At 42.4% G+C, this 15,286-nt stretch overlaps 1 protein-coding gene across 3 annotated transcripts in view; it reads right to left on the bottom strand.

Moving 5' to 3' along the window:
• Positions 1 to 1,047: 1,047 nt before the first annotated feature.
• Positions 1,048 to 15,286, bottom strand: part of SLC7A3 (solute carrier family 7 member 3) — a 123,384-nt gene continuing 109,145 nt past the window's right edge. Inside the window, exons 10-11 of one of the 3 annotated variants that reach the window (XM_033946604.1) lie at positions 6,465 to 6,573; positions 1,048 to 2,146 (exon numbers count right to left, since the gene is read on the bottom strand). In XM_033946604.1, the coding sequence (XP_033802495.1) occupies positions 2,019 to 2,146; positions 6,465 to 6,573 (237 nt within the window). In that variant the 3' untranslated portion in view covers positions 1,048 to 2,018. The remainder of the gene's footprint in view (positions 2,147 to 6,464; positions 6,574 to 15,286) is intronic. The other 2 variants (XR_004539637.1, XM_033946605.1) reach the window with 2 other exon arrangements.

The following is a 15,286-nucleotide window of genomic DNA, read 5'->3' as shown; positions in this document are numbered from 1 at the left end:
GGTTACTGAAAAAATAAGGGATGGGACATTAAAGGTATGCTGGGAGGCTGATCTTACAGCTCTAGGGGGATCATAAGGGATCAAGAGTCTGTCTATAAATGCCGGAGCATTGGTTTGTAAAGTTTTATAAGTCAGGAGGGCGATTTTATATGTTATCCTATGTAAAACAGGCAACCAATGAGCTTTTTGCAGTAATGGAGTGACGTGGTTAAATTTATTTGAACCCAAAATAATTTTTATAGCAGTGTTTTGAATAAGTTGAAGACGTTTTATACCTTTTAATAGTGAATTACAATAGTCATCTCTTCTCCAAGCTGAAGAGCCCTAGCCGCTTTAGCCTTTCGTCATAGGGAAGTCGTCCCATCTCTTTTATCATTTTTGTCGTCCTCTGTACCTTTTCTAATTCCGCTAAATCTTTTTTGAGATACAGCAACCAGAATTACACACAGTATTTGAGGTATGGCTGTATCATAGAGCGATACAAGGGCATTATTACATTTTCATCTTTGTTTTCCTGATCATTCCTCACATTCTATTTGCTTTTTTAGGTTGGTGGTGTTGCTCGTGCCAGGAACGTCAAAGAGGTACGGGGAAAGGGGCACGTATGTGTGGTAATGAGGGATGGAGAGGAGGACGGATGCCCCCCCCCTTATTACGCTACTGTATCAAATGCCATCCCCTTTCCCAGAGTGGCAGCTGTGTGAGTCGGGGCATTTGGGCCCGGATTCTGTACAGGACGTCGATCCTGGGCGTCCTATACAGAATCGGGCCTACACCCGCCTAACGACCCTCCCCCCCAACGAACACCACCACCCCGGAACCCCCCCTTGACCTTACCAGCAAGTTGGACCGTACGGCTCCTCGCACATCCATCCAGCAGGCCCGCCTCCGTCCAAATGAGGTGGGCCCGCCCCTACCCTGCCCACCCCACAGGATCCTAGAGCCTGATTGTCCCAAGTGCCTAGGCCGCTCCTGTAGCGGGAGCCGTCCAGTCCAACTTGTTGGTAAGGTTAAGGGGGGGGGGTTCCGGGGTGGTGGTGTTCACTGGGGCAGGGGTCTGGCAGGAGCGGTTGGGCACCCTCCTGCTGGCAATCTTATGGGGGGCCATTGGGGGGTTGGCAGGAGGGGTTGGCCACTCTCCTGTCGGTGATCTTAGGGGGGAGCCGTTGGGGGGTCCGCAGGAGGGGTTGGGTACCCTCCTGCTGCGATTGTAGGGAAGACCATTGGGGGGTCGGCAGGAGGAGTTGGGCACCCTCCTGCTGCGATTGCTGGGGAGAGGGGAGACTTTTGCGGCCTTAGCCGTGACCGCTATACTAATTGCGGCAGGGAGATCTTTGCCGTGATTAGGAACAGCGGCCATGTTTATTTACCATGTAGGCCAGCATTTTGCTAGCCTCCATTGTAAGCGTTTCCCGTTCTGCTAAGGAGACGCATAGGGCCGTGTAGGTTTGCTTAAGGCTACCACCTAGCCTTAGGCGAGCTTAGGCGGCTTGCGGGCCTCTCTAGGCTCCCTGGAGGCGCCTTTAATATAGGCGGCCTGCCTGGGGAGCAATTTTTTTAAATTTTTTTAGAAAAAGTGCCTCCTGATTGGCTGATTAGACAGCTGTAGGACACCTATACCTGCCTATAATTGAGAGCACTTTGCAGAATCAGGGCCTTAGTGCCTTGTGCTTCCCTCCCCTCCAGAACAATCATAAACTGCCACCCTTGATGCTGCTGTCGGAACCTCTTGTACTATTACTTCAGCTGGTCTTTGCTGCCCTAGGCAACTGTTAGTCTTGCTTAATAGTTGCGCCAGCCCTGCCTAATGCAGTTGCTGAAAGAGTGCATCGATAGTTCAATGATCAGCTGTAGTGGGAAGTGTTCATTTAGTAGGCATGGTCATCCCATTTCCACAAATCTATTTACAAGGCACTGGACAACAATATTCATCAAAATACAAGAAAGAATATAATCGACACCAAGTCTGATCTACTCCTTCACAGATAAGGGACAGCCTTATTCTAATCTGGAGGACTTCAGATTGCAGACCCTTTGGGCACAGACAGTTCACCAGGCGAAGTGGCTTTCAGAGAGCTGCTGTATTTCTTGCTGCTTAAACCTTCCATACTTTTTCGTATTCCATAACCAAAATAGATGGCATATCCTGGAAAACAATATTAGTATTAGTGATAACAACACCAGTCATAGAGCAATTATCTAATACATCAATAGAAACCAGAGGTGACATCAGAAAAGCTCAGAAGATGCAATGTTCAAAGGGGGATCACAAACATCTCTGATAAATGAAAAAGTTGTTAAGACTGCAATCTTTAGAAAAATTAAGGTCTTCATTTCACTGCAAACTACACATTCTCAAAAGGTCTCCAGCAGAGCGTTCACTTTCTTGAAGGAATGCTCTTCGGCTCGTTTACAATCACTTTTTCAAATGTATCACCACACATTTATTTATTCATTCATTTTTATAGCCCGTCCATCACTAGGTGCTTAAAACTTACCCATCTGTCCAACAAGGCTCACAATCTAACTAAAGCACCATATTAAACATTTATGAACATACTAATTAACATAACAAAATTAATTTAAAAAATAATCCTCAGGAAACAAAGTAAACAGAAAAGAAAAAGGCAGGAGGCACCACAGGTAACAACCCAGCCAGGCACCATCTTAACATAACATAGCATACAGTAGCCAAAGTGCCTAAAAAAGGCTGATGTACATCAAACAGTTAGAAAAATGAAATACCTGAGAGGCAAGAGGCATAATAGATTAATGCAAAGATTCAACATAAATTAGCAAATTATAATATTATAAACTCAAAATAGAATGTCATCCCATACAATGAGAAAAAGCAAAGTATCCATGTAGAGTGACAATCATACAATCTCCGCATCAAAATCAGTTGCCGGTGGAAGAACAGCCACAGGGCCCAATGGTCAACTACTCCCAAAGGGGCTGATCAGCCGGGATCTCTGGTCATGTGCTGCCCTAGCCGAGGGCCTCCACCACTTTCGGCCCCATCTAGCTGTTCATCTCCCCTCTCCACCGCCGGACAAGCTTCTTCCATCACAGTCACAAAGGCCGCCCTGCACTCAGCTGGTCCTGCCCTGCGCTCCCAGGGCTCCATGTCTGCGGCTCTGCTGTCTCTAGGGTATACGTCCTCTCATCTGCTGTTTTTGTGAGGGAGCAAAACGGCTGTAGTTGTCTGTGTTCTGCTCAGCTTGAGACAAAATTTGGTTACTGATATTCTCACTTTTTTTTCTTTCCATCTAGTATGGATACACTGTTGTCATGAGGGGACCATCTGTGAACCCTTTTATTTTACCTAGAAAGTTTTTCAGCAATTCTAAGTTTCCCTTCTTTTCTGTGGCTCAGCCAGGCCATATCTAGGCCTTAGGCACTGAGGAAGAATCAGGAATAAGACCTGCATGAAAATGTAGGCAAAGACCCCTGAGACCCCAAAAAGTTATTCTTCTAAGAGAGACATTGTGCTTATGAATTCAAGCCTCTGGACAATCATATTTCTGTCTGTCAGCAGGAGACAATATGCTCTATGAGAGATTCACCTTTGCTCTAATAACTGGCAGAGATCTGCTGACTGCGACGTCATTGGATAAGCTCAAGCAACAGTACAGGATAAAATGTCCTACCAAAGAATTATCAGAACTATGGACAGAACTACAATCAAGCTCAGGACAGAGGAGGCCTGTCCTCAGCAATTATTGCCTTAGTATTAAAAATGCAGTGTCAGGGAACTAGAAAGGTCAGTTTTGACACTAGATGATGTCATGCTTCAATATGGCAACAAAACAAAGAGAAAAGTTCCAACCTAAACTGCAGTAAAAAACAACCGATAGCAAACAAAACAAAACTGCAGATCTGTACAAGACGTAGGCAAAATTTATTGTGACAAAAATAATTATATGCAAACCCTTTTAGGGTTCCCTGATTGGTAAAAGGGTTTGCATATAATTATTTTTGTCACAATAAATTTTGCCTACGTCTTGTATAGATCTGCAGTTTTGTTTTGTTTGCTCTCATGCTTCAATATGGCTCCATGATAAGTGTATAGACCAGGGGTGCCCAATACGTCGATCGCAATCGACCAATAGATCAGGAAGGCAACATGAGTCGATCGCGGAGCCCATCCCGTGAGACTCGTGTTATCGTCCCGATCTACCAGCCGATCAGCCTTCCTCTCCGTGACGTCAAAGATGCCGCCACCGAGCATCCAGTTTAGTCTGTTTTTTTGTCATTTCGATGGGGAGGGGAGGGTGGTGGCAGCAGCGGCAGCAGCCTGAAAAAGAAATCATCCTGGCTGGGGTCGGTGTCATGCTCCGTAGCTTCTATAGCCTTCCTATCTGGCCCTCTCCCTTCTACTTGCATCCGGCCACATCCCCTGCTCTGCGACTCTCTTCGGCAACTCAGCAGCAGCGATCGACACAAGCTTCTGACATCTGCGAGTCCCGCTTGTTTCAACTTCCTTTTTCTACAAAAGCAGGACTCGCAGAGGGAAGGCCTCGATGTCGGCAGCCTGTCTTGATCACCGTTGCTGACGAGTTGCTGAAGAGGGCCGCAGGACAGGGTGTGTGGCTGGATGCAGGTAGAAGGGAGAGGGCCAGATGCAGGACTCGTGGGTGAGGGAGGAGAATGAGAGAAAGAGAGAGGGGAGGGAAACAAAAGGAAATATTTCATATCGGGCTGGGCCGGAGTGGAGGGAGGGTGGAAAAATTCTGGTTACAAGAAAAGGGTGGAAAGCTGAAAATGGAGATAGTGACACAAAGAAGAGAAAGGGTAAGCAGGACCTACTGAATAAGGATAGAGATACAGAGGGGACATGAAGAGGAGGTGAAATAGAGACATAGAAGTAATGCTGAAAAAAGGGGGAGGAAATATAGACATTGAAAGGGCAAATGGTGAACATGGGGTAAAGACAAGGACAGAGACAAATGAAGATTCTGAAAAAATGGTGAGATAGGGATATAGGTGATATGGACACAAAGAAGGGTGATGGTGGAAAATAGGTGGAATGGTAATTCTGACAGACACAGAAGGGAAATGCTGGATCAAGGAGAGATGGGGCTCAGGCTGGATGGAATGGGGAGAAATGCCTGGTTGGCCCGGAACTTCCTCTCTTACGTCAGAATTGACGCCGGGGAGCGGAATGCTGGTCAGCATAACGCTTCTGCAGGGAAAGCTTGGGGCGGCGGTGGCTTGGGAGCTGTTCCTCGATGGCGGAGGCGGCAAACTGAGTGGCTTGGGGGGAGGGTAGGAAGAAAGAAAGAAAGGGGGCAGGCAGGGAGAAAGAAAGAAGAGGGAACAGGGAGACAGAAAGAAAGGGAGGCAAGGAAACAGAAAGAAAAAGTTGGGGGAGAGAATGAGGTCTGGAGTAGAGAAAACATACAGGAGGATGAAAGAAGGGAAGAAAGATTGGATGCACAGTCAGAAGAAGAAAGTGCAACCAGAGACTCATGAAATCACCAAACAACAAAGGTAGGAAAAATGATTTTATTTTCAATTTAGTGATCAAAATGTGTCCGTTTTTGAGAATTTATATCTGCTGTCTATATTTTGCACTATGGCTCCCTTTTACTAAACCACAATAGCACAGGTGATGATAATGGTAAGAGGTTTGAACTAAAAGAAGTATGAGAAGAGACTAGAAGACCTAAATATGTATACTCTGGAGGAGAGGAGGAACAGGAGAGATATGATACAGACATTTAAATACTTGAAAGGTATTAATATAGAACCAAATCTTTTCCAGAGAAGAGAAAATGGTAAAACTAGAGGACATAACTCAGGAGCAATGTTAGGAAATTCTTTTTCATGGAGAAGGTGGTAGATGCCTGGAATGCCCTACCGAGGGAAGTGGTGGAGAGGAAAACGGTGATGGAATTCCAAAAAGTGTGGGATAAACATAGGATCTCTAATTAGAAAATAAAGAATGTAAATTAAAGAGCTAAGGCCTGTCCTAGACAGACTTGCATGATCTGTGTCCCAAATGTGATGATTTGGTGTAGGATGGGCTGGGGAGGGCATTAATGGGAATTCCACTAACTTGGAACATGAGGATATTACTGGCAAGACTTTATGGTAGGTATCCTGCAAACAGGATGGTTGGATAGGCTGGAGTGAGCTTGGACGGCAACTTCAGCAGCATTTGGAACCTAGGACAATAGCAGGTGGACTTTACACTCTATGACCCAGAAATAACAGAGACAAGTTAATTTAATCATGTATTTTTAATGGGTATAACTAATGGGCAGACTGGATAGACCATTCAGGTCTTTATCTGCCATCAATTACTATGTTACTATGAAGTTAAGAGAATAGTTAAGCTCTGGAACGTGTTGCCAGAGGTTGTGGTAAAAGCAGATAGAGTAGCTGGTTTTAAGAAAGGTTTGTACAATATGTATTTGGTTCTCCCATCCCACAACATTCAGGTTCCAAAACAATCTTACCTATTAGCATCCACACACCAAACCGAGTCCAAGTTCCAGCTTCCAGCTGCATCATGAGATATATGTTAATAAACACGCTGCAGAGGGGCAGAACAGGCAGCATAGGAACCTGCACAAGAGTTAAAATTTATTGTGCTTGTTACATGTAAAAGTGTTAACTACCTTTAATACCAAATAACTTTGAAAGCATGAGAGCAGCTTCTGTTTAAGAATGGAAAGCTCCATTACTTCCCTGCACACAAATGTAAGAGGTAGCTGACTTTGCATATTGTTTATGTGTATTAAAATTTGAAATTCTGCTCAACTAACAATAGATCTTAATGGTTACAGTAAATCCAACTAAGAACATGAAAAGAACTCGCATTCATTTCTTCAATAGTAAAAACAACAATAACATAGCCCAACAAATAATTTTCTTGTGTGTCAAATGACTGGAGAGTTTGTATCATAAACTTGTGCTTTTGGGACAAAATAAGTAGATTTTCACATTGTACACTTTTCTTTTAATTTTTAATGTTTCCTTCATGCGTCTCAATGGCCACGTATTTGGTCCTGGAGGATGAAGTGTACAATGTCTGCATTTATGAGGCAAACACAGTTTTTCCTGTTGCATAGAGCACTCTGGACCCCTGTTCGTTTACAAAAATGGGATTGCTCTAAGTCTAATAGATGTTGGCATTGTCATCTTGAAGCTGGAACTTTAGATCATTTATTGTTTTATTGTCCATTCATTAAGGCTTTTTGGGAGTCTATTTGGGATCAAATAAATTGTTTGTTAGAGAACCATGTAGCATTGTCGTATGACACAATTTTATTTGGCATGTCTATGAGAGCTAAATGTCAAATATCTGCTAATAATAACAAGCTTTTATTGATATTAACAGGAGTTGCCATCCAACAAATAACACATAATTGGAAGGACTGTAGAAGACTGAATTATTGCTTTTGGTGGTCTTCAGTTTGTCATGTGTATAAAATGGAAAGAGCGTTGGCTGTTCAAAAAGGTTATTATAATAAATTTAAGGATGTGTGGGGACCTTTATTAAATTATAGTAATGAATAAGTTACACTTTTCCCAATCTTAATACACATGTGGATTTGAGGGGGGGGGATTTCTTGTTTTTCCATTAAGAATATATAGATGATTGTCGTAAGATATTATTTTCATGTGGTATATATTAGTTGTATATGAATTTGGGAGGGGGGTGGGGATAAATCTTCTTGGTGTATGATATTGAAAATTTTTCAAGTGATGTATTATATTTGGTTGATATTTACTGTACACTTGATGTAAGTTTAAAAATGAATAAAAAAATTATTTAAAAAAAAAATGTTTCCTTCATGCTTAAAAGATATTAGTTTAGGCCTATTTCTCTAATTAATGTAGATGGGAAATTGTTGGCTAAACTTTTGGCTTTACGTTTGGCCAAGGCTCTCCCTTATATAATTGGTATGCACCAAACAGATTTTGTTGCTCAGAGACACTCTTCAAATAATACCAGATTGGCTTTTCATCTATATATATAAAATCGGAGGTATGTGTGTGTGTATGTGCCGCGATCACGCAAAAACGGCTTGACCGATTTGAACGAAACTTGGTATGCAGATCCCTCACTACCTGGGATGATATATTCTGGGGGTCTCGCGGCCCACCTGCACACGTGGGCGGAGCTACAAACAGAAAATCAGATTTCACCCATTCATGTCAATGGAAAAAATGTAAAAAGCTGCCATTCTCACTGTAATTCAAAAACGGCTTGACCGATTTGAACGAAACTTGGTATGCAGATCCCTCACTACCTGGGGTGATATGTTCTGGGGGTCTCGCGGCCCACCTGCATATGTTGGCGGAGCTACAAACAGAAAATCAGATTTCACCCATTCATGTCAATGGAAAAAATGTAAAAATTTATTTATTTATTTATTTATTTATTTAGATTTATATCCCGTTCTCCCAGTAGCTCAGAACGGTCTACAAGTAAACATACACAGTAGAAGTAATTAGGCAAATAAGATGTACAATAGGTTTAGGTGCTTGGACATACAAAATTGTGCAGTATTTATCAGGGTACAAACAATTTTTCAGAGTACAGACGATTTATCAGAGTACAGACTAAGAGAGGACTATACTGAAATTTAGGAGAAGTTAAATAGGGGAGAGAAGAGAGAGGTGGGGTTTAAGGGGGGGTGTAGACTGAGGGAGATCTTTAGTTGAAGAGGAGGGTCTTTACCATTTTACGGAATGTCAATAAAGAGTTCTGTTGCCTGAGTTGGGGGGGGAGTTTATTCCAGAGATGTGGGATGAAGTGGCTGTAGGATCGTTTGCGGGCAGTTTCTGAGAGGAGGGACCTTCCAGGGGGAATGCATAGGCGTATTTCCGATTTTGAGCGGAGGGAGCGAGTGGGGGTGTAGATGGGAAGCTTAGATTTTATGTAGGAGGGGGTGGTGGCATAAATTCTCTTGTGGGCTACTGCTAGGGCCTTGAAAGCACAGCGCTGGCTAATTGGGAGCTAGTGTTCAGCGCGGAGTGCTGGGGAGACGGGATCATGGTAGTTGAGGTTGTGTAGGAGGCGGATAGCTGCATTTTGGACACGTTGGAGGCGTTTGAGATTATTTTTGGTTAGTCCATTAAATAGGGAGTTACAGTAATCCATTCTGGAGAGGACATATGCGTAGAGGAGTTGGGCGAGGTCAGGTGTGGAGATGTAGGGTTTGATCCTTTTCAGTTGGCGGAGGTAGTAGAAGGAGGTGGAGATTACTTGGGATATGTGGGCAGATAGGGATAAGTGTCCATCTAAAGTTACTCCTAGGCTGCGTACCTGATCTGTTGCCGTTAGTAGAGTGGAGTCCCATGCTAGGGTAGGACGTGTGAATTTGGTGTTTTTTTTCCTGATCCATAAGAGTTCTGTTTTAGTGGCGTTTAGTTGAAGTTTGTTGTTTGACATCCAAGTTTTCATATCAGAGAGGCAATGTTGGAGGTTAGTAATTTGGGACGATCGGTTCTCGCCTAGTGGGAGGAGCAGCTGGATGTCATCTGCATAAGAGTGGATTTTAATGCTATATTTCTGCGCTATATCAATTAAAAAGCTGCCATTCTCACAGTAATTCACAAACGGCTTGACCGATTTGAACGAAACTTGGTATGCAGATCCCTCACTACCTGGGGTGATATGTTCTGGGGGTCTCGCGGCCCACCTGCACACGTGGGCGGAGCTACAAACAGAAAATCAGATTTCACCCATTCATGTCAATGGAAAAAATGTAAAAAGCTGCCATTCTCACTGTAATTCAAAACCGGCTTGACCGATTTGAACGAAACTTGGTATGCAGATCCCTCACTACCTGGGGTGATATGTTCTGGGGGTCTCGCGGCCCACCTGCACACATGGGCGGAGCTACAAACAGAAAATCAGATTTCACCCATTCATGTCAATGGAAAAAATGTAAAAAGCTGCCATTCTCACTGTAATTCAAAAACGGCTTGACCGATTTGAACGAAACTTTGTATTCAGATCCCTCACTACCTGGGCAGATATGTTCTGGGGGTCTAGCGGCCCACCTACACATGTGGGCGGAGCTACAAGCAGAAAATCAGATATCACCCATTCATGTCAATGGAAAAAATGTAAACAGCTGCCATTCTCAGTAATTCAAAAACGGCTTGACCGATTTGAACGAAACTTGGTATGCAGATCCCTCACTACCTGGGGTGATATGTTCTGGGGGTCTCGCGGCCCACCTGCACACGTGGGCGGAGCTACAAACAGAAAATCAGATTTCACCCATTCATGTCAATGGAAAAAATGTAAAAAGCTGCCATTCTCACTGTAATTCAAAAACGGCTTGACCGATTTGAACGAAACTTTGTATGCAGATCCCTCACTACCTGGGCAGATATGTTCTGGGGGTCTCGCGGCCCACCTACACATGTGGGCGGAGCTACAAGCAGAAAATCAGATATCACCCATTCATGTCAATGGAAAAAATGTAAACAGCTGCCATTCTCACAGTAATTCAAAAACGGCTTGACCGATTTGAACGAAACTTGGTATGCAGATCCCTCACTACCTGGGGTGATATGTTCTTTGGGTCTCGCGGCCCACCTGCACACGTGGGTGGAGCTACAAACAGAAAATCTGATTTCACCCATTCATGTCAATGGAAAAAATGTAAAAAGCTGCCTTTCTCACTGTAATTCAAAAACGGCTTGACCGATTTGAACGAAACTTTGTATTCAGATCCCTCACTACCTGGGCAGATATGTTCTGGGGGTCACGCGGCCCACCTACACATGTGGGCGGAGCTACAAACAGAAAATCAGATTTCACCCATTCATGTCAATGGAAAAAATGTAAAAAGCTGCCATTCTCAGTAATTCAAAAACGGCTTGACCGATTTGAACGAAACTTGGTATGCAGATCCCTCACTACCTGGGGTGATATGTTCTGGGGGTCTCGCGGCCCACCTGCACACGTGGGCGGAGCTACAAACAGAAAATCAGATTTCACCCATTCATGTCAATGGAAAAAATGTAAAAAGCTGCCATTCTCACTGTAATTCAAAAACGGCTTGACCGAAACTTTGTATGCAGATCCCTCACTACCTGGGCAGATATGTTCTGGGGGTCTCGCGGCCCACCTACACATGTGGGCGGAGCTACAAGCAGAAAATCAGATATCACCCATTCATGTCAATGGAAAAAATGTAAACAGCTGCCATTCTCACAGTAATTCAAAAACGGCTTGACCGATTTGAACGAAACTTGGTATGCAGATCCCTCACTACCTGGGGTGATATGTTCTTTGGGTCTCGCGGCCCACCTGCACACGTGGGTGGAGCTACAAACAGAAAATCTGATTTCACCCATTCATGTCAATGGAAAAAATGTAAAAAGCTGCCTTTCTCACTGTAATTCAAAAACGGCTTGACCGATTTGAACGAAACTTGGTATGCAGATCCCTCACTACCTGGGCAGATATGTTCTGGGGGTCACGCGGCCCACCTACACACGTGGGCGGAGCTACAAACAGAAAATCAGATTTCACCCATTCATGTCAATGGAAAAAATGTAAAAAGCTGCCATTCTCACTGTAATTCAAAAACGGCTTGACCGATTTGAACGAAACTTTGTATTCAGATCCCTCACTATCAAGGATTCTAGAACTTGGACACACAAGGAAATGGTCGGTTAAGAGCTGTGCTCCAGGCTAAACAAGCTACTATTTCATATTTAAAACTCCAACAATTCAATTTTATTTGGAAAAAAGATTGATAAGAAGAAAATGTCATCAAACAAACAAAATAAAAACGATGCAGGAACCGGAGGATCAGGAACCAGCAGTAACAAAAGATCAAAGCCAGAACCAGGGACACCATCAAGAGTACCACTGCCTGAGAAGATCAAGATATGATGGCAGAAATAAAACAGATAAAGGATATAGTACTGGAGATCAAAAAACAACTACAAAAAGCAATAGATGATGTTGCTATATTAACAAAAAGAGTTGATCTAATTGACAACAAAATGACACACTTAGAGGAAAGAGCAGAGGAAGTACATACTGAGGTTATACAAAACAAACAAGCCTGGAAGGAAATGGAAATATTAAAGAAAGATCTGGAAGACTGTGTGAATAGAGAAAAAAGAAATAATTTAAGAATTATTGGGATGCCGGAAGGAGTGGAAAAAAATGATCCTATCAATTTCTTAGAACAATTCCTCCCAAAGATACTGCCTATAAAATCCAAGGTGCCTCTTGAAATAGAGAGGGCACACAGAATACCGGGACAGAAAACAACCACACAAAAAGGTCCAAGAACTTTTATTTTTAAACTACTAAGATATCAACATGTAGTTGAAATATGCCAGCTAGCTAAAGCAAATAAAAACCTAAGATGTCAAGATGCACGGATACATATTGTGCCAGACTTTGCTAGAGAAACTGCTCAAAAAAGAAAACAACTCCTTGATTTAAGACCTCAACTACGAGCACTAGGAGCAAGATATGGATTACTCTACCCAGCGGTGATGAAGGTAACATTAGGAAATAAAACACAAAATTTTAATGATTCTAAAAAACTAGCAGAATACCTTGAAACATTTGAACAACCAATGACATCTTAAAAAGAAACTTTGGGAATATTTTAAAGTATTTAATATAACAAGAAGACATTAATAACTTTTCACTTTGATTTATTATATACAAAATAATCTAAACATTAAAAAACTGTAAAAAACAGTTTAGAATGCTAGAAATTTTTTAAAAAAAGCAAATAACAGGAAAATGGAACAACTTGAAAAGAATGCAAACATGTCAGTAACAGAATGTTGTGGAGGGGAAAAAAAAAAAAAAAAAAAAGAACATTGATCTACCTGGAAAATTCAATATATATGCAGCTGAAGGGACGAGATGGAGGAGATTTTTGAAAGATATCCTCTTGCAGCATGGATTATATGCTCACGGAGAGAAATGTAGAAAGGTGGAACACTAGAGATACTATGTTTGCTGAATTGCTGAGTAGAAGAAGGGATCTGCGTGTCAACAGGAAGTACAAACAGTAGTGCAACCTGCGTGAAAACTTGTGGTCGATTGGGAAGTGTCTCATTAAAAAAAAATCCTGAATAGAAGGCTACCAACACATGAGTAAATTACAAACTGAATCTGCCCTGCTCCTATGAATATCCCGGAAGACCCAGACACTAAGATGTGGAACATAATGACTACAATTATATTAGTAAAAGAAGCAGAAAGTTAATTCCCACCCAGTTGGAGGAGAACAGCTGAGCCCTTCCTTTATGTTTGCCATATGTGCAAACAAGCTTGTAACCATTCCCAGCTGATACACTGAGCTAACTGTTATGCATTCTTGGCATGTTCCCTGACAAAGATAGTGAAGAACGTTAAGTTTATTATAGAAGTACTTTAAAAAAAAAAAAAAATTGTCTTCAAATGTTGTATTTCTACTATATCTTTTTCTCATCTATTTTATTCTCATCCTTCTCATACTTTACACATATAATTTTGAAAGAAAGATATTGCATTTTATTGGATATTTATTTACCAATGACTTTCACTATATACTTAAACTGAATTTATTTATTTACTTAAAAATGGGTTAATAGATACTTTGACTAACCTGACAATTAATATATTGCAATTTTAGGAATCCAGATTAATAATAATTATTTAATAAACACTTTCTAGGCTTTTAAGTTTTTAGTAACGCCTTTAAGTTCTTAGGAACTAAGCTTTTAGTCAGGCTTGATTGAATTATATGAAACTCTGTTAAAATCCTGTAGATTAGAATCATTTCTTTGCTCTATTCTGTTTTAGAGTAATTTTTTGTAAAATAAAGAAAGGTAAGAATTATAAGGGGGAAAAAAAATATATATATACAGTGGTGCCTCACACAACGAACTTAATTGGTTCCAGGAGCAAGTTTGTTATGTGAAACGTTCGTTATGTGAAACGCGTTTTCCCATAGGAATACATGTAAAAAAAAATAATTTGTTCTGCAGCATAAAATATGCTAAGATGACATAAAAAAGATAAATTTTTTGTTATTATTTTTATTTAGATACATCTAAAAACATACATCTCCCTGTCCTTTTACTTCCACTATCTTCCTATCCCATCTCTATTCCCTTTTGTCCCTCTCCCCATGATCAATCATCTCACCACCTCTCTCTGCCCTCACCCTCAGGGTTCAAGATTGCTTCCACTCTTTTTCCTGTTGTTCTCTCTGCCTGTCACCCTATGATTTAGCATCCCTTCTGCCCTTGTCCAATATTTCCCCTTCTCTCCCTCCCTCTCATCCCCTGCTCCAACATGTGCTTTCAGCGGCCTTCTCCCCCCTTAAGCGTCTTTTCTTCTCCACTCCACCTTTCCTCCCTCCCTGCCTCCACCTTTGTGGCGCTTTTGCACCCGACCGACAACAGAACAGGCCCGGTCGGACAAATCTCCCTGTCCTGTAGCCGCGAATCTAAATTACCTTCTTACAGCAGCTGGATTATTGAAGCTGCTGTAAGAGGTAATTTAGATTCGCGGCTACAGGGCAGGGAGGTTTGTCGGCCGGGCCTGTTGTCGGTCGATCGGGGGACCTGACCAGCTGTGCACATTCTTCGGGGCAGACCGCCCCCTCCCCCCTCTTTCGTTCGCCATTGCCTTCTTCCTACCTGCCCTGCCGCAGCCGCACACAGCCGACCGGAAGTCTTCCTGATGTCAGCGCTGACGTCGGAGGAAGGGAGGGCTTTGCTTAAGCCCTCCCTCCGACGTCAGCGCTGACATCGGGAAGATTTCCGTTCGGCTGTGTGCTGCGACAGGGCAGGTAAGGAGAAGGAGACTACCCTCGACCAACCCCGCTGCGATCCAACCCCGCAGGAACCCCGGAAGGATGCAGCTCGGGCAACTTCGTTGTGTGAAACGAAGTACGTTATACGGATCACGACATAAAGTTCGTTGTGCGCAGCGTCCGCTGTGCGAGGCGGCCGTTATGCGAGGCACCACTGTATATATATATTTCTGAAAATGAATAAAAGAGAAAATAAATATAACAAATATTAGTATAAGGAACCCATTGAACATATACCAGATTGGTTCTGGTTAGAATGGAGATTAATGTTTCCTTTACGTCTGAGTCATGTGATAAGTATTCAAATGCCAAGGTTATATAAAGATCATAAAATATTAATGGATACTTGGAAAACTATAAGATATATAAGTAATCTAACTCCTATTCCAATAACTAAATCAACGACTCAAACAATATGGCTTAACCCAAAGATCAAAGTTGGCGGTTTTAAAATTATCTGGAAACATTGG

The sequence above is a fragment of the Geotrypetes seraphini genome, chromosome 5 (genome assembly GCF_902459505.1).
Source record: "Geotrypetes seraphini chromosome 5, aGeoSer1.1, whole genome shotgun sequence".
Taxonomy (NCBI): Eukaryota; Metazoa; Chordata; class Amphibia; order Gymnophiona; family Dermophiidae; genus Geotrypetes; species Geotrypetes seraphini.
Note: the sequence above shows the minus strand (reverse complement) of the source record. Positions and strands in the feature narration are given on the sequence as shown.